The sequence below is a fragment of the Pezoporus flaviventris genome, unplaced genomic scaffold (assembly GCF_033815535.1).
Source record: "Pezoporus flaviventris isolate CSIRO_AGI_PZ_B2104156 unplaced genomic scaffold, CSIRO_AGI_Pfla_v1 ptg000055l, whole genome shotgun sequence".
NCBI lineage: Eukaryota > Metazoa > Chordata > Aves > Psittaciformes > Psittacidae > Pezoporus > Pezoporus flaviventris.
This window is the reverse complement of record NW_026892603.1, coordinates 4,906,519-4,929,368: the sequence shown is the minus strand read 5'-3', so window position 1 is coordinate 4,929,368 and position 22,850 is coordinate 4,906,519. Positions and strand designations below refer to the sequence as shown.

At 39.1% G+C, this 22,850-nt stretch overlaps 1 protein-coding gene across 1 annotated transcript in view; it reads right to left on the bottom strand.

The window, feature by feature from the left end:
• VWDE (von Willebrand factor D and EGF domains) overlaps positions 1-21,263 on the bottom strand; it is a 40,771-nt gene extending 19,508 nt beyond the window's left edge. Inside the window, exons 1-12 of the mRNA XM_061469254.1 lie at positions 21,113-21,263; positions 15,982-16,166; positions 12,338-12,569; positions 10,224-10,289; positions 9,508-9,767; positions 8,421-8,510; positions 7,001-7,145; positions 6,113-6,327; positions 5,723-5,796; positions 3,464-3,737; positions 1,884-2,092; positions 477-1,462 (exon numbers count right to left, since the gene is read on the bottom strand). Of these exons, the coding sequence (XP_061325238.1) occupies positions 477-1,462; positions 1,884-2,092; positions 3,464-3,737; positions 5,723-5,796; positions 6,113-6,327; positions 7,001-7,145; positions 8,421-8,510; positions 9,508-9,767; positions 10,224-10,289; positions 12,338-12,569; positions 15,982-16,166; positions 21,113-21,200 (2,824 nt within the window). The 5' untranslated portion in view covers positions 21,201-21,263. The remainder of the gene's footprint in view (positions 1-476; positions 1,463-1,883; positions 2,093-3,463; positions 3,738-5,722; positions 5,797-6,112; positions 6,328-7,000; positions 7,146-8,420; positions 8,511-9,507; positions 9,768-10,223; positions 10,290-12,337; positions 12,570-15,981; positions 16,167-21,112) is intronic.
• Between the last annotated feature and the right edge of the window lie 1,587 nt (positions 21,264-22,850).

The following is a 22,850-nucleotide window of genomic DNA, read 5'->3' as shown; positions in this document are numbered from 1 at the left end:
CTTTGTTATACTTTTTTCTTCACCATCAATTGTGCTCCCACCATATCTAGCAGTTAGCTTACAGAGATGTAACATCACCAGAGAGAAAAACATCCCACTTACAGTAAATAATCATGTAACACTATAAAAAATTAGGGAATGGTTGGACATGGCAGATCTTCCCTGAAGAAGACAGCATGTGGAAACATTGCTAATTTCTTGGGGCAATACTCTGGATTGCAAACCCACTGAGCGGTAAATCTTTAAAATCTGACATACTAGAAACTAAGCCCATGTTTTGCCCTTCGGAAACAAGAACGCTGAATAGAAAACAATTATGGCTGTATTACAATGGAACTTGCTGGATAATGAACAGGGCCACTGTAGGGAACCCCTGTTGGCATACAAAAGCAGGAGAGAAAGGCAGTAAAATAAATGCATGTTGCAGAAACACTGAGAGCATTATTAAGTAAATCTCATTTTTCTACCCCACTTACCAGACAGTATGCTGCAGTCATATGAGCTGTAGCCTTGAAAACATGCACAGCCCCATTCTGTACATTCCCCATTACCACTGCAGAGATTGGGACATTTTAATGCTGTAAGTAGGCTTTCAACTGACCCTTCAAGTTCCTGCTCGTTGTAATTTATTTCTTCCAAAACTCTTTTCTCACATTCATTCTCTAGAAGAGCTAAGGAAGCTTCTGCCCAAGTGAGGTCATCTTTCAGCAGCAGATCTTTAACACACATATTGATTGCATCTTCTATTCGCCGGCCAAGAAGGCCACCGCAAGATCTTCCTATACTGGAATTAGCTATTGCCTGCTGGCATAGTAGTAAAGCGCTAGGCTCTGTGAGGCCAGAGGGTGTGGGCCAAGAAGGGAGAAACTTCTGGTCTGTGTCAGTGGCATAGTCCTCTGGAAAAAAATAACTATAGCCCTCTAAGTCTGTTTGGCTAAGACTTTGAAATAGAAATACTGGATGGTATTCATAATAGTTTTGGCGCTTCCCCCTACTTGTAACAGGTTGACTTTTGTCAAGATGACTACTGTAACGGTGAGAATTTCTTCTAATGCCTGAGCTTGAAGTTCCTTCTCTTTCTACACCAGTATTTCCCACTGAGGTTGCAGAGACACGTGTGTTTACTAGTGATGTTTTATGAAGATTGGTTTGATTATCCTCCCTCTGCAGAAGTGTAGATGAATCCATTTCATGTGCAGACGAACGTTTCTTTAAGCCTCTGACAAGACTGACAGGCCCAAGATACTCAGCAGTGACATCCAGTCCTGGTATCAAAGAAAGAAATCTACCATTTTCACTTTCTTTACAAGACAGAGAAAGTTCTGACTGTGAAACTGTCTCTAGTTTATTCACTGATCTATATAGTCCAGCATCTTCAAGTGCACAGTCACAAAAGACCATTTTTCTAGAAGATGTTAAAGAAGCAGGTGTCTTGTCAAACAAGCTGTCTCCTGGTGAAATTCTAGAGAAGAAAGAAAAAGATGAAACTGTATCTGAACTATTTTCACTGTTTTAGTAAAACAGTGATTTGTTTTGCTTTTTGTTATTTCATAGATCACAGAATCTGCAGCATACAGCTATACTTAAAGACCAGTTAAATCAAAAAACTATGACAGTAACTTATAACTGAAGAACTAAGAATGGATATTTTCTTTATACTTTGATATTTTGTTCAAAACCTACTCAAACTAATCTTACCTCTACTCTTTAAATACCATTTTGGCACTTCAGTTTCAATTTTCAATTCATTATGGAATATAATGACAGCATTCTAGCATTAACTTAAAAACTTAGATTTTTTTATTTTTTTTTAGGTTCTTAAGAACATGAAGGAAAGGTTGAATCAAAAAATGATGACGACTGAAATAGAAGTATTTTGTTACCTCCATTCCTTAATAAAAGAGGAAGGAACATCAGCACGGTTTGGGATTTCCACCCCACTTGCGGTGTGATAGTCATTCTCTGCACTTCCATCAAAGGTGCCACAGAGTCCCACTGTATGTCTGTAATCCAAACTGGGTGCCCTCAGTGTTATGCTCATTCCCCATTCACTCACATCAGCACGAACAAAAGCTCCGGAAGAAAACAAAACCTAAAATGAGATTGATGATATCATCACGAGAAACATTTTTATTTTACCTAACAGAACCAGGTATGTTTGCTGGCAATAAGCAATTGGAAAACAACAGGCATACGAAGACATCCCATCAAATTCTTGATCTAGCTATTCCGGATCTCACAAATGTCATTATTTCTCCTCATGAAGCCCTGGAAATAAAAACCCTATACCTCTCAACCTTAGCAGGCAGCTAGGTGGTGCATTATAGGTCCATAAACTTCTTCCACCATTAGCAGGTATACTGTGAAAGGCCAGTGACTGCAAAACCACACTTCACATGTTAACATATGGAAAAGGATGATTCTAATAGTATGGATAGACTTTTTCAACATCTTTCTCAACTTTCTTTTCAGCTACATGGTTCCCTGTGTTAGTAGCTTAATACAGAATTACTTTCTACCTGCAAAGCTGATTCTAAATGTTTGACAAAGCTCAGAACAGTCTCAAATATTTACTATTTAATATCAGGCAACTTTACAATATCTTGAAAGAAATACTAGAAGCCTCAATGACAAAATCCACTGCAAGCTTAAATACTGTTTATAGTATTAATTTGCTGGAGAAATCAAAGTAAGTAATTTAATTTTTCTTGTTCCTAATATCCTTTTAATTTCTCAATTACTTAATGTCATCTTAATATTTCATATCTGAAGTCTTCAGATTAAATGCTTCAGATAAAAGTTAAATATTTAAAATAGTTTTATAGCAATAGCCAAACCCAAGTTGTAAAGTATATCCGTTTTTATGGCTTGCCTTCCAGACCAACAGTGACTAAAGAGCAGCTGAGGGCTTCATTTTAACATTCTGCTTCATCTGAAGTTCAGTGGAGTCATACAGCAATTCTATCTACAAAAGAAAAGCTACGGGAAATTATAAAAGTAAATGTAAACATTTTAACTGAGGATCGCATTATCTAGAAAGACCATTTACACTTCTAATTGCGTGGATGTCATTTGGCATAATTCATTATCTGCATGCACAGCCTTCCTAGGTGACACTGGCACGAGTGAAACAGAGCAAACAGATACCATTTTGGAACATCAGGGTTTCTAAATAAGCGCATATTGCATTTGAAAACTCCACCTTCATCACAAGGGTTGTACTCTGTGGTTGACAGCATGGTTCCTGAAAGGTATGCATGTCAACACATCCTAGCTTTTGAGGACATCATCTTTCACTTACAAGCAAAAAACACTAGCCAAAGGACTATGATTGTAAGATAAACATTATGCTATTGTTTAGTTGCAGAAAATGAAAAATGTTTTAGTTCTGAAGTTGGTGTGAATTGGTAAAAATAACTGTAGAGATAATCACTACATCCACAAGCAATTATTTACTACTTACTGTTACTTTTCTTCCTAGGTAGGATTCAGTGATTCTAACATTGCTTCCTGTTGCGTCTCTAGTTATTACAGATAAGTGCGGCTGCGTCTCGTGTAGCTGACCACTGCACATGTCAAATGCAATTATATCACTTCCTTCTTTGGCAACAAAGCCACAGTTGCAGGATGCTGGGTAGTGAAGAATTCCGCAGTCCCACTGGCGAACATGAACTTCAAAATCTCGAGACGTACTCTTGTAGAGAACAAATGTTCCCTTTTTAAAATTGTCATAGGGCCTGGAACCAAAAGAATAGCATGTGGTATCAGTTTGGTTATAAAATAGTGGTATAACATGTCAGCAACTTCATCTTATAACAGACTTCTAATATTTGGTGAACCTTGATAGCGCAACTTATTTTGCTGCATCAGAAAACCCAAACAATTCAGCCAACAAACACATTACTTTGTTCCAAACAAACACCATCATGACTTCCTCTGTGCAGCTCTAAATCAAAAAAATTAAACCCGTTTACAGCAGAAAAATAAGGAATAAAAGAATGATAATGAGTATATGTAGACAATGGTTGTGAATGGAAACACAACCATGAAGCCACTGCCATTCTGTTTAGGGTTTTTTTAACAGTCCTTATGAAAGGGAACTGGAGGGTACTTCTCAACCTTTGTGTTTCTACAGCTGTACACCTAGGCAGCAAGAGCAGCAAGACACATAGCTGTGTCTTGGGGGAGGGGTAGAGGCAACTGCTGAAAACCATATAAATACCCTTTGCAAAATGATTTAGAAAGTCATATACTTTTAAAAAGGGCTGTTTTAATAAGACAGAGATGGGGAGCGTTTCTTCACAAAGATTTGAAAATTATTTAAGATGAAAACCACAGATAGAAACCCATAAATAAGGACTTACTTAATTTTTTTTTTCCTTAGGGTTAGGCACCTGTTCCCTGAAGCAAGGTTAAAATAGCCAATTTAACGATTCAGTGGTGAGAAGGAGGGGGAGGAAATAAAGAAAAGAATCCCAGCTTTTGCTACAAGTTAACAGCCTCTTAGCTATAAACGGCATTTGACAGTTAATTGCAGAATGGCGGTTTGCTTTTGTGTATAATGGGCCAGCAGAAAAGCTGCAGATGACTACCCTATGGAGACTGCATAGGATTACTCGTGACTCAACAAGGACAGTTCCTTTAATATACGTTTCCTCAATTTGTAAAATTAAGTAGCAACAGACTTCATCCTTTAAAAGAAAGTTCTTTCCCCTCAGCATTATGCTTCCAGCTGGATCACATCACAGTAGATCATTTCTTCATAAGAAAGCTTGATCATAATGCACTGATGGTTAAAATGCTCAGTCAGGCCATCCCTAGAATTTCCACTGAAGGAGGAACCACAATATCACGCTAGTAATAACAAAGTTACTGGGGTTATTACTAGTCACAGCACTATCAGAGAAGCAATTACAACTTGTTTTTTCCCTTCTGTTATGAATTTCACAGAAGAATGGAGTTGTGGGCTGAACATTCTTATTTTGAGGCCACATATCCTCCTCTTCACCCTGCCACTTGAAGAATTACATTCTCTGCTCAGCAGAAGTACCTAAGTCCCAAGTGTGTGTGTTTGTTTTGACACCTTCCATGAATTAGAAACACTCCGAAAGAGAGAAGCATACCAAAAACATGCCAGCTTTGGCCAAGGAAGCTGTCTTCACTTTGTGAATGTCAGTGATGTGCAAGTAACAGCAGTGAATAGGTCGCTTTCAGTGCCATTAATGAACTCAGCACGTTACACAGACAGCAGGTAACTTCTAGCAACCTGATCCTTGCAAGTATTCAGATACTGACGCCCAGAAATAGGGAAACTATGCTGTAGATTGGAAGCATTTTTGCACTAAAACAGTTTTGCCTAATCAATCATCTTATCATTGTTCATATTTAAGAACATTTCTTTCATAGTCAACAGACTGTACAGCAACCACTCCTCTCTTAGCATACCCCTCTAAATAATCCACTTGCTTCATCCTGTTGTCACAAACCCAAAACTTGCATTTATAAATACAAACATTTAAAACATCATCATAACTGGCATAACTATTCTTACTGTCCAAGAAAGAATGTAAAATACAGAGTGCAATTAACTTGAATTACCAATACAGACTGTAAATAAATAAATAAGCAGATAGATAATACGTCAACGCCCCCCCCCCCCCCCCCGAACACCTATAAAAAATGCCAACACACTTAAAATTAACAGCAGCAATCTAGTGATTACCTTCCATCAAATGTAATTATATGAGGGTCAGTAAATGAGTAGCAGTAGGCAGTGGGTAGGTCCTTTACTCTAATCTTCAAAACAAAGAAGCACATAGTAAGCAATGTTAGATTAGGAACTAGACAGACTCAGGCATTTATCTTATGATACTAGTTTACACTCTAATAAATATTATATAATACTTTTAAGCAATCTGAGCTGTTGCATCAACATTAAAATGTTAATAATAATTCAAATGAAAATGCAGCAATTCAATGAAAACAAAACAATGGAAAATTGACCACTTAGAAATCTTGATGCGAGTCAGCAAGTTGTAACTGGAATAGAAGCTTCATTAACATCAGCCACGTGTCTGGACAGTTTACAGAGCTTAGCATGAAGATTTTCAACCTGTGTGCCGTCTGGAACATAGCCATTCCACAGGAAATTCTCACTGGATATAGGTTCAACTGCAATTCTGGTAATTCTGTCTCCATCCTGCATAAAGTCTGTCACAGCCGTGAAATAAATTACAGCTTGACTACAAATTCCGTTATTGCAGGGCTTCTGGAGAAGATCCACATGACAGGAAGAGAGAGCCAAGTTTAAACCTAACTGCTCTTTACCTGTTTTAATAAAAACACATCATTAGTGAGTTTTCTGCTAAGTAAGTCACATTTTGTATACTAGTTAATATAGTTATTAACTTATTTACAAATATTTTAATAAATTAAAATAATTATGCATTTTTCTTGTGTGTGGCCATGCAAACCCCCCTCTCTACATCTTCATACACACACCCAAGAAATTTTACATTTTGCTAGACAATTGGAAACCATGATAGGCTTGCTAATGTGACATAAAAATGGTTGTCCGCATAGGCAAGGCTCCTCCTGGGGTTCTCAGGACTTGAGCTTGAGAAAGTACAACAGAAAATAGTAGTAATAGTAAAAAATGAGGACTTGATGACTGAAGCATATACAACATTTGCAACACAACAGGTTAACAAAATGAACCAAATTATAAACTTTACAAGCATTTGGGCATTCTGTTTACTCAAGTTAAAGAGTATAGGTCCAATATTCATAGCTGCCAAAAACCACTTGCTCACAAGTAGTGGATTACGGACACATTCTTAAATACTTGCAGTAGCAGTACATATAGCCTGTGAATATTTTGTTTTAACATTTTTGGAAGTATTTACAATGTAACAGCTTCTCCAAAGAACAAAACCGGCGGGAATATTCAGAAAAATACATTAAATATACAAAATGCAAGAAAAATCAGGATAATACTTACCTTCATCAACAGTATGTAATGCTAAAGAGATTTTGCAGTCACCTTCAAGCAGGCTAAACTCAGGACAAGGAATAGGAATGCTACTTTCTATTGCCAGTCTGTATTCCTTCCCATTTTCTGATATATCATATGTTTCTGGATGTATCTAGCACAGAAGAAACTGTACTTAAAATGCAAGCTTTGATAGTAAACTACAGCACTACAGCAGGAATACAGTATAAAACCTAAAGAGATGGAATGGCATGGTGCATCGCCTGCTCCATTTCATCAGGCTTATTTAGATGGTCTGAAGCACAGCGGCATACTGGGGAAAAGATGAGGACACATTATACAAAATACTAGAATACTGAAGAGGTGGGAATAAGGGACATGGACAAGGAAAAAGCAAGAGTAAAGGCTAGCTAGGAAGGTAAGGAGCACCACAGAAATGTATTCTCTGTGTAACTTCTGAAAGCTAAAATACAATACAATAAGTTGTATTGTCTGGGAGGAAGGGAAGCGGAAGCTACCTCCAGGCAGCAATGCCCCAAAAGAATTTGGAAGTACCATATTTCTCTTGGTGTTCCTTTCTGTAAACTTACAACACAGCTCACTATAGATGTATAATCAAAATGCAACTAGAAATCAGTAACAGAGGCCTACAACTGAGTGTTGTACAATGGGTGAAATCCTGAACACAGCTTTACAGGAAAACAAAAGTAATGCATTCACACGTTGCACTGTACACTACATATTCACACTTACATGAGATAAATCTGGGCCATGATCCTGCAGAAACAGAAGCTCAGGCTTAATTTTATGAAGGGCAAATCCTTAAGTCAACAGGTTTATTCCAAATATGTAATGACATACAGTATATCTTTCTGGGATTTGGGTCCCATTCCTAGCCAGCAAATGGGTCCCTATAGCTATATCCACAGCAGGAATTAAAATGAGTTTGGAGCTTGGCCTCTGACTAAGTGGCATGGCACAGCTCATGTCCCAGTTTCCGTCTCCAAGCCCAGACCAGGTCAGCCTCATCCTTCCCTTACTCCTATGGCCAGCTGGAAGGGGCCCTGGCCTGGGCTATCTTGTGAACCACGTGCTGGGAGAGCCTGCTGGCATAATCCAAAATCATGCCAGAAAAAGCAGGAGCAGTTAAACATAATGGATAACAGTGTACCAGGGCTCAGATCTGATTTCTGCTGGAAATCAAGTCTTTCACTATGTGTGTGAGCTGTCAATTCAGCTTTCCTGCACCTTGATGAGCACAGAGACAACTCTGACTCTTCTGCTTTTTGACAGATTTAGGTTCACTATAACCAACAACATATGCTATTAATTTACAATTAATACATACTGAGTGCCTTCTACTCAGAGGACTGAGTGCTGTAGCAGTACTCAGATTCCCACTAAGTAAAACATTTTCTTTCAAAATTACCTTAATGCCAGCAAAAAATTCCTTGCTCTCAACAGAAGAACTTTGAATATCTGGCTTCTCCACGAAAAAAGCAGAACTGCTACAGTACACCTGTAGGGCGAAACCAACATAACGGAATACATTTTTGGTATGAAGTGGTCATGTGAAGACAAAACCCAGCCATCATGGGTCAGGTTAATAGATTCATGAGGCCCAGTCATCTGTTTCTACCAAAAGTTACCAATTGCCAACAGTGTAGCTTAAGGAAAACACAGAAACAAATCAAGACCTTTTCCTCGCATGCTTATGACTGTGCCTTTACTTTTGAATGTCACTGAACTTACACTGTCAGGCAGCTATTCAAGTACTCTCCAAATGATTTTTGATGATTAGCAATTGCTATTGTTGTCCATAGGCCACACAAGCAATCTGGCTTTGGCTTGAACATACATTCACGCCACCATGTGCTTTTCTGTGTTTCTATCTGGCCAAGAAAAATTAACCTGTATTTTGGTATATACAGGTAGAGAGCTTATAGATTTTCCAGTGCTTAAGCTTCTCAAGCCCAGGTCTTGATTCTGCTATCACACAAGGTAATGCAGGTACTCCCATGGCTTTTGGTGGCAGAGATAAAACCATTTAAATCCAATCCTAAAGACAAAACCATCAAGCAGCAGTGCATTATTGAGTCAGAGTAAAGAAATCTATCTAATGAATCAACAACACAGCTTCTCACAACCTCTGGCTCTTACAGCCTCTCACTTAAGATGCAGTTGCATGCAAAGATCCTCTTTATAGTATCAAAGAAAATCACAGTACAGAATGAAGGAGATGCAACTTGAATAAATATTTATCCCCTAGATGCACACTATACTGTCCTGAGACAGTCAGTCTCAAAACATTAATAGCAGTAATAATTACTGATATATTCCATGGTATTTCCACATTCATATGGGCACTGCTGGTATAAGCAACAACTAGAGGCAGTGTGCGCCTGTCAAGAAAAATTATCCAGCAAGGTGCTGGAACTCTGTCTGTAGCAACTGTTAGCGTCTACTGAGACATATTCACAAACATACAAAGAGATAATAATTTCATTTTAACATACTCTGTCTCCCAGTCTGACGCTTATCCCATCTAGCTCTAGAAGTGAGAAGCCATGAAATGCTGTTTCATGTTTCAGTTCTTCTTTGATACCTTCAGGAGAAAGTCTTGACCAAGTTATAGTGAATCCAACTGAGCTGTTTGCAGAAGGAATGCCAAAGGTACACCTTAGATAAATGCTGCCTTTGATCAGCTCTGCTGTAACTTCAGGAATGGCTGGTAGTGGTGGTGACACAGCTGGAGATAATGAAGGAGCCATGTTACCTAGTCAAACAGAAGTGTGGTTTGTGCTTTTTATTCTTTGCAAAACCAGTATTGGATGAAATGACACTGACATATATTTTGCCATATTTACCAAATAATATTTAAATATTTATTTGCCAAATAATATTTACCTTTTTTCATATGGGGAAATATTACATAGTTTCTTAGAGAATCAGAAAATGGGTATATTCCTTGTATTAATTATTAAAAGCAGAAAAAACTCTTTATCAGTCTTTGATTACATTCTAGCCAACAGGGAGGTGCTGAAGAGCAGGGATAAAAAAAAAAAAACAAACCAACCAAGAACAACCACGCAAATAAAAAGTCCCGCCAAGAGAATAAAATACAATTCAATTCATTATTTTACCTAACAGGAGATAGTAGCCTGCAAAGGAATTTGTCTGAAAGAAGAATATCTTCTCTACTTACAAAGAAAAATCAAAACAAAATACTCACTGCTACAGGCACCTTGAATTTTCCTTCCCTCAGGATCACAGGTCTGTGGCTTTGCATCTGAAACAACTGTAAATTGCTCTTAAATTGTATATTCACATGCATACAGAGTATGTACACCAATCCTCTTAAATTACTGCCCTGTGTTAAAAATACACCAAGTACCACAAGGCACTAACTGAAGTTTAAACTAGCAGAACAGAAGCAATCTTGTAATCAGATCCATACACAATTATCACAGCAGTCAGTACAAAGCCTTGTGCTAGTAACCACAAGTAGATTAGCTACACCTGGGAGGAAGGGTACAGAATACTCCACCACCTCCACAACTTTTACTGCAGATGTACCCAGCCAATATTTATAGATGTTGTTAGTGAATAAAAAGGAATTAAATTATTCTGTTGAATATATATTTTGTCTCCCCAAATCCACAATCTGAATGCTCATTCATTAACTGTAGCGCTTGACAGCCAAATACAGCATAAACCTTCCTTGAAAAAAATCACCTTTCTCACATGGGTCTAAAAAAAAAGTGCTTGCGCATTGCTATTGTTTGGTACTTTTAATGTTATAAAACAAACAAAAAAGAAGTGGAACTTTTATTAAACATTAAAATACCAATGCATTTGTACCAGGAGTAGAAAGAGGTTAGCCACTCCACTCAAATTAAGTCCAAAGGGCATCAGCAACACTGAAAAGCCCATTTACCAGAAAGAACGAAGAGCAGATTTTTGATGTTCCGCTGAAGTGTTACAATGCTTGAATTCCTTAGTGTATAGAGATTGAAAATTTGCATCAGGTGTTTACAGCTACCAAGTGTTAAAGAGAAAACACAGTACACATGGTAACCTATATGTAAAAAGCAGAACAGTACATGTAAAAATGTACTATATGTAAAAAACAGTACAGAGCACTTCTTATGAAAACATCATTCTAAAAGAGGGCTTTTAAACTCAAAATGCATTTCAGATTTACGGTATTCAGCAGAGCCAAACCAGTTATGTTTCTTACCTCCTTTGTTTTGAGGCAGTAAAAACTTGTTAGCTCACTGCTTATGTTTTTTGTATCCTCTTTCTCTTCATGAGCTATCACCCAAAGTAAATGCAGAGTCCTACAGCACAGAATTTCTTCACTGCCTCAGTCACTTGCATGCTGAAATGTCCCATTTCTGGCTTTTTTTTTTTTTACTGTCAATAAAACCTTGCAGAATGCCTTAGCAACAGGATCTAAAGGTATACTGATGGACTGATAAAGCACCAGAAAACCCTCTGAGAATTTTGTTATTAAGCTTTTGAAAGCAGTTGGTAATACAGAATATGACTTAGAGCAATACAGTATATGATGCATAGAAATATTGTTAGTATTTTCATAAGGGTATGTTATACAAGCTGATAAGAATTTCCTAATCCACTTATTTGTCACTGCTTCGCAGTATTTATAACTGTGAGGATTTAACCATGCCATCCTTTATTTATCTAAAACATGCGGCATGGATAATGAAATATGGAAGTTTTGAGCTGTGAACACCAACACACTTTTGCAGCACAAGGGTCCAAGACAAAGCAAGAAATTGCAAAAGGACACAAGTTCTTTCTCATAATACTAATAAAGTGTGTCCCAGTAGAGCATTTCTGTGTTGAGTCTTCTTCTAGCAACAATCTATATGCTCTCCAGAAAGACAAAAATACTTCTAATGGTGCTAAACAATAATTGATATAAATAGAGTTTGGTCAAGTTACTAAACAAAATTTACTCTGACACGCGATTGTACACATATTCAGTAACGGGCATTTGCAAAGTATGAGTGCCATTGTAGGTACACTGAATTTCAACTTCTAGATGCATCCTATATCCCCACCTCATATGGAAAATTTCAACGGTTAAGTCTGTGGGCTTTGAACAATACCAGAATACTAAATGTAAGTTAGAAAGGGGTGGTGTAAACCCACCTAACCATACTGAATATTTTTTCTTTTGTATCAGTATTAAAAATAAGGAATGCAAGAAATTTTAACATATCTAAGTATTTACAGATGTTTTGTTCAGCCAAATACCAGAGAAACACACCTACACATAAATACACACACTTTGCTGAGTGAGAGCACGCATTTTCTCACCTTCTGCACAATACCCCATGCATCCTTGGGTGGGCTGCAGTAAGTAAACAAAGAAACCTCCACAGTTCCTCACACTGACAGGGATTCGGAAAAGACAGCAGTCTTTTGAAGTGCTGAAGAAAAACTGCCATGTAGCACAAGCTGTTAAGTGTTTGATCTCACCGGGTCGAGGCATGGATTCTGACTCCCTCAGAGACAACCAGACAGGAGCTTGAGTACCGCAGTGATTCATCTTCAGCACCAGAGAAAAACATCAGAAAATGGTTAATGCTTTATCAAACTGTAGCTGTGCTTTAATGAGAGGTGCATATATATCCATTTAATTTCCTGCATAAGCTTTTAGCAAAGTTTAGACAGTATAACTGAGGGCTTGATTACTTTCTTTCTCAAGGTTAAACACAAAAACACACAAAAGAAACTGAAGCCCATCTCTGACTTCAATGAATTTGTGTTTTTGAAGACAGGCTGTAATTCACTATCTGAAGAACTTAACCAGGACCACATGTGAGTATCTTGCCCCGAAAACCTAACAGTTGTGTTATGGCTCAGTGAGTTACTCCACAACCATTAACCTACAGAAACTGTGTGAATGCTACCAGAGCACAGCAAATATGGGGTAAATCAACTAAAGGTGCTAAAGCTGACATATTTCATTCCCCTTTGCCACAAACTGAAGGCTCAAGTAACCTGCTGAATTTCTTCTAAGAGATGTGGCCAGCTGATGCAAGGTTACTGACTTTCAGCCCTCACCAAAAATGCACACACCTGATAAGCCCTGTCTGTCTTTCAATTCCCCACTTTTAGAAACAGATATGCTTGTAGCACCCCCCTGTAACACAACCACAGTGGCTCTGTAGCAACTCTAAATCCTTTGGTGTTTACAAAGCAATAGGCTCCACAAGGTCTGTGGTTCAGATGCTGATTGAACAGGTGATTTAAGACGGCTGCTGTCTCCCCTCTTGAGAACAAAAGCCTTGTTCAATGTTTTTCCTCATTGAATGAGAAGTGTGCTGTTTTAGTCTCCTTCATCCCTCACCACTGCAGGTGGCTATGTGAGGTCTTCAGGTCAAGTAAACTGCCATGCTGGTCACAACTTAACAGTAGTACCACTTGGGGTAACTGTAGTGTAAATCTGATTTAGCAGATACAAGAGTTCACCAGCGAAATAGAGGAAAATGAATCCCGAGAAAAGGAGACAAAGGAGGAATCTGGTTCATGGGTTATCAGAATGAGTTAAAGACCACCTCCTGTCTTTCATGTGCTGCAGAAACCAAACTGAAGAGAAACATCTAGAAGGACACAGTGTGTTAAAGCCAGCATCTGGCAAATATTTACATGAAAACTAAACCTGAAATTGTGAGATTTGGAGAACCTTCATACATTGCCTCAAGTATTCCTTTCTTTAACCTGATAGTAAAAAAAAGTCTTGGATCCTCTTGTGTTTAGATCTCATGGTCTAAAGAGTAACTGCAGACTCATTAAGCAATTACTCATCTCAAAAGAATAATTTTCTTTCTTAATCCTAGAATATCTGAGCCCACCATCAATCCAGCAGATAGAATTAATGAGAAATAGACAGAAATAGGATGGATTGTTTTACAGAGTCTTAATCTCTGACAAGGATTAAATATAGCTACAATAAAAGTTCTCCTAAAGGGAAAGAAAGAAGGAAACTTCCAAAACAAGACAACCATTTTAGTTTGGTTTTAATATTTTGACTCTGAGATTTCAAAATAGATGTCCTATTTCTGTCAACAGATGCAAAGAAGCAGATGCCAATGCATAAATTTCATTTGCTAAGTAAATTTTGAATTAATCTCTTTCCAACTGTAATTATATGGGCACCTCTATGTTAGCATGGTAGCCTATTTTTAACAAATATTTACTACGGACTGACTGAGAACTTTAATCAGATTTCTATAACTTTCCTGGATGATCTGAGCAGGTATTTTGCTAGTCTAACCTCTGTTCTGCAAAACACACTGGTTCTTCCCCATTTATCACGCTCATTCTTTGCATAAAAGGATCCTTTTTGAGAAAATACAATGATTTAATGCCCTGGGTTTAGCAGTAGCAGTCATTTTTTTTCTCCTTCTTAGTAGCTGGTGCAGTGGTGTGTTTTTGACTTTTGGCCTGCAAACAGAGCTGATAACACTGATGTTTTTAGTTACTGCTCAAATGTTTAGACTGGCCATAGGACTTTGTGAGTTTCATGCTCTGCCAGGGAGGAGGGGGAGCTGGGAGGAAGCAGAGACAGGACACCTGACCCAAACTAGCCAAAGAGGTATTCCATACCACAGCACGTCATGCCCAGGAGGTAACTGAGAGCTACCCGGAAGGGCACTCTCTTCTCAGTAGGGCTCATTTCAGCAGATGGTATCGTATTCTCTTCCCTTGTTATTTCTCTTATCATTATTATCATTGGTGGCAGCACTAGTGGTTTGTGTTATACCTTAGCTCCTGGACTGTTCTTGTCTCAATCCATGGGAGTTACGTTCTTTCAATTCTCCTCCCCATCCCTCTGGAAGCGGGGATGGTGGGGGGAGGAGGGGGAAGGAGAGAAAGGGGCAGGGGGAGTAGAAACTGTGTGGCTGATTGGGTTTAAACCACGACATTTAATTGATCTGTTTGTATTAAATCTAAGTGAAAGAAATTCTTTCAGGAATCATACTTTTTGCTAGGTTTTTGCAGTATAAAAGCCTGGATAACAGTAACCTCTGTAACCCGTCCCTCTGAGTCCTTTGGTCAACTGCACATTAAAGGTACTTCATGGCTTTATACTAATGTAAAGATTTAATAAAATACATAATTTAAAAAAAGAGGGGCTGCTATAAACTCAATTTAATTTTATTAATATGTTTTAACAGGTTAGTATTCCTTTTAAAGCCTTTTATTGTTGAGCTTTTCTGTTCTTTTTGTTTTTTAAAGAAACTGTGACCAGGCAATTTCAATTAATGAGAAAAATCATGGGTAAAATACTCTAATGACTTTTTTTTTTTTTTGAAGAAGGAAATGTTTTAAAATAAGAAACTACAAAGATGTATCTTCTTATAATATAACCATACAGAGATGTTGGTATGCTCCAAAATGAAGCACTACAAGACTACAAGTCTAAAATACTAAATATTCCAAGTAATTTTTGAATCTTAGGGGACTTGCAGAAGACAAGACAACTAATCTTCAGTTAGCTCTGTTAGTCCAAGTCATTTTAGAAATAATCTCTTCTAATATGATCGCTTTAAAAGCTCCACAGTTACTGGATTCATGCGGCTGCAGGTGTTTACACAGCTTTTGCATGGCCTTCCTAACAGACTGACCATCACACAGTTGCAGCTTTAGAACGTGATATCCCTGCTATGCTACCACTGAGAACATCTTTAGCAAGGACTACAAATGACAGGTTTTGAGTGTCTAAAAGGGATGTAATTTATCATCCTCTGCTGTTGCCCTTTCAATATGAAATTTTCAGTGCTAAGACTTAATTGTCCGGTTAATACACTTTATTATACGCAAGTATTTAGAGATAACAGGTACTCTGTATTCCCCTACGTAAGTCTCCACAACCATCTTCTTTTTTTGTATGTATCTTACTGGAAAATTCTTACAAATATATATTTTCATAATCAAATGAGTTGTAACAATACCTCCACGCACTTGGTTGGCATCTCAGCAGGCTTATCAAATATCATAAAGCGGTACCATCCTGGTGTTAGAGAATGGTCACATATTAAATCCTGAATAGCTGATTGCTGGAGGTGGGATGAATCAAAATCAATGCTTCGGTAAGGGCTCTGCAGAATCTGATGCCCACCAGGAGAGCATTCAAGAACTGTGGAGCAAGAGTAATTGGAGTATCAAGGCGGAATGCCTAACAAGTGTGTTAGAAAAGATAAATATTTGTAATGGGAAAACAAGGATATATTGCAATATGATGTGAAGCTACTTTTACTGAAAAACACATTGAAGCCATAGTAACAACAACAAATAGGTATGTTGGCACTTTAAAAATTTAACAGAATTCATGATAACTTTCCCTTCTTTAACTTGACAATAAATGCAAACTAATAATCACATTAGCCATTTACGCTAGATGTAAAAACAGTGGAAGGGAATATGTTTACACTTTCTCCCTGGATTTTGACTTTCTAGTTCCACTGATGTTTATGAAATCTAACAACCTGAATAAAAATGTGGTGTCAGATATATGAGAGAATCAGAATCTTACCTCAAGAGGAGTAAGGATTATCAAAAGGTCTTTTGGAAATAGGCTATTTTTCACAGGGTTTCTATGCATGAAATGAAGAATTCCATCAGATGGATGAGAGGTAGTTCATACAGTTTGCATGTATACATGTGCATCACAGCAGAAGAGTATACTGAAATGGGGAGATACTTAGGTACACATTTTAAACCAATTTGCATAACTGGCATGCTAAATTTTAATGATGCAAATACAATTGACAAACATATCTTTGGACATCTAAGAGACCTTATGGGCTCAAAAAAAATCTTAAAAGTTACTGATAGATACAATGAAGGATGAGAATCTGAACAGCTCTTTATAACAGTTTGTTTTAAATGCAAACTCATTCAAAAATAAAGCAGAATGCTAGAATTTCTGAGTCTGATCTGGCAGCTGAGTTGATTCCTGTCAAACCCAGCGACAATAAAGGTTCTGGCTAATGGCATATTTGCATGCAACGTACTGAATAGCCATTCTTGCTGAGGAATGTGTTTGGAAAATTAAGGTAGGGGAAAATAAAGTAAGAGAATGTTTATAAATCAATGCTGTTGAAAAATACACCTATCTGTTAACCTTGGTTTTAAAAATGGATACCAACTGATGCTGACTGTGAGAGGAATTTCAGGTTATGCTGAATGACACAGTTAATCTTAATTCTTGCCTCTACTGTGCTATTCATGAATTTTTAAAAAATACAGCTATAAGAAAAGCTATATAATTTTACATTTTTAATATTAACACTCAGATCTTCAATTTTCACTCCCAAGTTTTTGGGGTTTTTCTGTATTTGTCCCATATTTTGCATGGTGTAATTGTGTCACTGATTACAAACATATTTTGGTTCTAATCATGCAATAATGCACTGTCTTACACATTTCATTTTTCATGTCATTGTCCATGACTATATCACATTATAACCACAATTATACAACAGTTTCAAAATCAGGTAATTCCCTTCCTTTAAACGTAGAAGATGCTCCAGTGAAAGAATGAACTTAATCTCTTTCAAGCACAGTGTGAGAATCCTATAGTCTTTCAAAAACTGAAGAGTTAATCTGATATAGCTTTAGGCTACCCAGGCAGGTAACAATAGCTCTATCTTCTATCCTCTAAGGGCCCAGGGAAGTCAATGTGATTGACTGTGCTACCACTGTGCTTCTAAGATGCTGGCAGTAGCCTGTAAGCTATTTGTGTCCACACAATTTGACCTTATCAAGAGTTTATCCTTCATCGGAATTTGAAGAAAATCCCTTGAAGAATCACAGGTCAGTCATGTGTGTTATTGTAATGTTTTCCAAGCAAGCTACAGCACAAGCAGTTTACGAACCATGGTGAAAAGTTTCTTCCTGTCTTCTGTGTTTTACTGGAATTCTCCATTTCATACAGCACTCTCATTAGTTTTTTTTCCTGTAACTGAATCACTCCTGATACAATTAATATCCATTAGCTTTTCCATTAATAAATCAAGCTAAACATGAGACAAGTCTTTATTTTCTTTTCCTCCACAGTTTAATTAGATCATTGTTTGATAGATCTTTAAAACAGCTGACTGTACTCACTTGTAATAGGGTCATAAATCCTACTAAAGATCAAATTATATGTTTCTTATTATTATGCACATCACTTTAAAATGTCACCCAGCTCTTTGTGTATTCTTTCCTCCTTTTTAGCTGTATGCTAATATTTCCATAGTTAATACTTGGAAATCTCATGTTGCTTAACACTGGTTGATTTTTTTCTTTCTTTCCTTTTCTTTCCCATTCTGCAAAACAACTGTCATCATCAATAATAAAAATTAAATTATTTTATTACACATCTGAGTGTGACTGATGGGCTGTCTAGCAACAGCAGAAACAAGTAAAACTATCATAAGCATCATTAAGGACATATAGACAAGAAATCAGTGCTGTGCTCTGTGTGGAAAAAGTTGCCCCTGCAGATTCCTACTCAAATCAAAGGCATTTAAGAGGAATGTTGGCTAAATTTTCCACTGACATCATGATTTCCTTATTCAGGATGTATAAAAAAATTATTTTTGACATAAGCACTCTTTCAAACTTCATTCTCAGAATTACAAATACTGATTTTGCTGCAGTGCTCCAGCAAAGCTTCACCTGTGTCTAACAGCCAGCAATGTTCAGTCCAATGAGTCAAGGCTGACAAAATAATAAGGAACTGAAAACACAGTTTGATGACTTGAAATCACTAAGGAAGCTTACCCACAGGGCAAGCTGACCTGGCCAGGTCTGCATAGCGTGGAAGGAACATTAAAGTATAGCAAGATGTATGTGCTACTGTTGACTCGACTTCATTCACAATCACAAAATGTTCTAACATTTTCTGACACAAAATGGAAAAGTCATGTTAGTTGTAACTGGATTTATCATTTAAGCATGATTATTCTTGAAGGAAATCTTTCCATATATATGGGAATATTCTTTTTAATTATTTCTTTTCAGACCTTTAAATATATTAGTGATTTAATAGCTTTAATTTTAAATATTTCCTTTAGAATAATTGAGTTCTAATTATAAAATATACAAATGAGTACTTAAGAATTAAAGCCATGACATTCAGCCTCCATTGCAGATTGTGCACCATTGGTTTAACTTATCCTAGAGACAACACGTGCAATAGGGTCTGAGGAGACTTATTTCTAGAAAGTCAAACTCTCCCATTTTATTTGGAGGTCCAGATGCTGCATACTGTCTGCTGAACAAGCAATCTGTCTTGGGAAAATCGCAGCTGTTTCCCTAGAATTTGAGTTTACTTATCACATTCTGTGCTTTCCACAAACACCCTGTGTACTGCATATGGCTCTCTACTGTTCTTTAACTGAGGTCTCTGCATGCCAAGAAGAATTTCATTCCATGTTTGCTTTTTCCTGACTGTCTTCAGGATTAATACAGTGTGCTTTGCCTGGATCCATCCCAGACCTACTTGGTCCTGCCAGATACTGAGAAATGTGACCCTAAGCTGGAAAAGAATTCAACTTTTGCAACATCTTAAATACAAGGATAGCATTGTGCTGGTGGATGAGCCTTTTGGGAGAGATATGCTGAAAACTCTGCCAACACATTGGGGTTTGTACCATTACTGCCACAAGCTGAGTCAGGTAATAGGTACCCTGAACATCACACATTAACCAAAAGAGGTTCTTGAAATCAACACAGGAGCTCACTTTCCACAAAGAGATAATTAAGTGGCTCCTGATGTTTGCCTCTGAGGCACTCGGGTGGAAAATGAGTTCCGCAAAGGAAAGACTTTTCAATTCCCTGTTCACATGCCTATTCCAATCCGTATGTAGAGAGGGGCTGATGATTTTCCACCTGTCCATGTTTCCAGCATTATGGAGTAGTCAGGGACTAAGGACTGCTGAGTGCCAACCAGAGCAGAGACAGGAAAAGGAGCCACTCACGGAGTGCAGACATGGCACAGGCAGAGTGGCAGGTCTGGCGACTCAGTTCCTCAGGCACAAATACCTTATTGGTTTCTATCTACTGCTGCCCAAAGGTAAGGGTCTGGCAAATGGCTATAGACAAACAAATAATGCCATTAGTAAGTGCCCACTTAGACCTTGAACATGGTTTTTCTTGCATCTATTGATTGCAAAGGATGCATTGTATCAGTATCCCAAGACAGAAATCGTAACAAGGATTGCATTTAACAAAAGGGTTTAGATGTATTTGTGGATTTAAATGCTTCCAAAATACTAGAATAGAGAGTTCACTTTTTGGAAGAAGTTATCCTGCAATAATTACTTCGGGTAACACTTTAAAAGCAAAAAGTAAAAATGACTGTAACTAGTTGCCGAAAAGACAACATTTGCTTGGACAAGTCTTACACAAAAGCACGATCACTAATGTAGCAATGACAGCACTGCAATGCAATGAAACAGGTATAGGAATACTCCTGCACACAGAACAACGAATCAAATAGAATCAAAATAACCTTATTTGAACGGGTGTTAAAACACTTTTGAACCACCCACGTCCACAGCCTAAGGGGTGTAAAGGTAGTAAACAGTTGTGCAGCTTTTGAAAAAAAGTAAAATCTATGCCCGCAGCTGTCAATGTAATACACTACAGTATCTACCCTTTATGAGGGTTTTCCCTCAGAAACCTGAAACACAGACACGGATTTTGCACAGCACTTCGCTGAGGTCCCAGGTACGGCTGTGTGTGCTCCAGCACAGGGGGAACGGACAGCAAGCACGAGAGAGTGGGAGCATTCACAGTCCTGGCTCTTTTTTCTCTGATAGGTTTCCCTGCAGGTGCACTGTGACAATGACAATTCCTACTCTGTCCGTTCATAAAGTTAAGCAAGCCTCCTCCAGTGAAACTCGTTACGCGTTACTACGGGCCCGGGACACGGTCACCGGGTAGGGTCTGACCCGGCCGCTGCCCGGGGCTGCCTCAGGACCGGCGGGGCTGCGGGCACGCGCTGTCCTTCCCGAGCCCGCCGCCCATCCCTCCCGGGCCCTCCCGCGCCCGCTGCCGCCGCTGCCCCGCTCGATGCCTGGTGCCGCTTACCTCTGCGGCGGGGCCGCGCCGCCGCCAGGCACCCCAGCACGGTCGCGCACAGCCACAGGCGGCGGGCTGCGGCGGACACCCCCGGCATGGCCCCGCCGCGCCGGGCGGACCGACGGACGCTCCGCTGCCTGTCCCGCGGCGACTCCGCGCTCCTGTGTAGGTTCCGTGCGCCCACTCCGCTCCTCAGTGCAGCCCCTCCCGCGGGGGTCGCGGCGGGCCCGGCCCTACGCCCGCCTCCCCGGCCCGGCCCCGCCGAGGGTCGTGGTGGGGTGTCTGCGGGCGCGCACAGCGTGGAGAGCCTGGGCCCGTGTGCGCCGGGGCGGCCTCTGTCCGGGTGCACCCTGGTGAAGGTTTTCAGCCAGAAAAGAGACAAAACACTCGGTTCTTGTCGGGAGGGTTATAAAGGTGCTTTCCTATATTCCTGAGAGACCCAGAGCTGGTCGGCGTCATGAAGCAGCAATCTCTTTCTGTACTCCGACCCCTAGCTGTGTTTATTTTCTAATGTGCAGTAAAATGCTGGAAGGGAGCCTGTTTAAAATTTTTGGTCAGGCACAGGTTGCCCAGAGAAGCTGTTGATGCCCCATCCCTGGCAGTGTTCAAGGCCAGGTTGGATGGGGTTTGGAGCCACCTGGTCTAGCGGAAGGTGTCTTTGCCCACGGCAGGGTGTTGGTACCGGATGAGCTTTAAGGCCCCTTCCCACCCAAACTGATGATTCTATACACTTTTGGTCATTTACATAGATCTCCAAGAGTGTTTCATACTTTTGCTTTCGTAACAATCACAGTTTGCTGTGTTTGACACCGTTAATGCAGAATGAATTTAGCAAACATTGAGCAGTTTCAAGCACACAAGTTTCAAGGCTTGCTGGGAGATGCTCCTCTTTTGAAATGTCTAGGAGAGGACAAAGAGGACAAATCTCAGCATTTAAGATCTGTTAATGCTAGCATTTTTCTTTGTGGGCCTGAGATTGTGCAGGCACTGACCTACTTTGCACACACCAAGGTGAACAGCAGTCCACAGAAATGTTTCGGAGTCTCCGTAGGGTATGTGGACCTAAATCAAGCAAATAAATGATGACACTAAAGCACAGCTTACTGCCATCCACTGAACACCTGCAAGGGTAAAACATTCAGTGAGGACTGCTTCCAGGAAGTACTGCTCTGCGTGGCTCTTTGCAGAGCAGCTTTGCCTGCAGAAGGAGGTACCAGGACATGGAGTGGAGGCAGAGGCACAGCAGTGTCATGTGAGCAACCTGTGTCCTCTTTTGCTCACATCCCCTGAGCCTCTACATGGCAAGAAGCAGTTCAGCTCCGTGATGGCAGTGAGTCTCTGAAAGGAGTCATTGGCACAGCCTGAGAGTTGAATTCAGAGTCTTGAATTTCTGCTAGTTCCACAAGGCAGGTACTTTTCTCCTAAGAATTCTGGGAAATTTTAAGGATGAGTTTTCTTAATTGTTTATTCAACTATCAGGATTATTTGTTACCAGATATGACCAATTTTTATCCTGAAAAGATGCAATGCATCTGAAATTAATTTAGAGTTTGTTTTATTCTTTCCCAAACTGCACGTTTATAAAGAGGACAGAAGGACAGAAAGAGGCATGTTACAAAAAAAAAAAAAATAATTACAAGATAAGGACCTAGAGAGGAAGAGAGGTGAGAAGCTGTGACAAAATTGAAACACTGAGCTACTTCTTTGACCCCTGCTAGTCATGATGGAGTGGTATTTACAGGAGAAT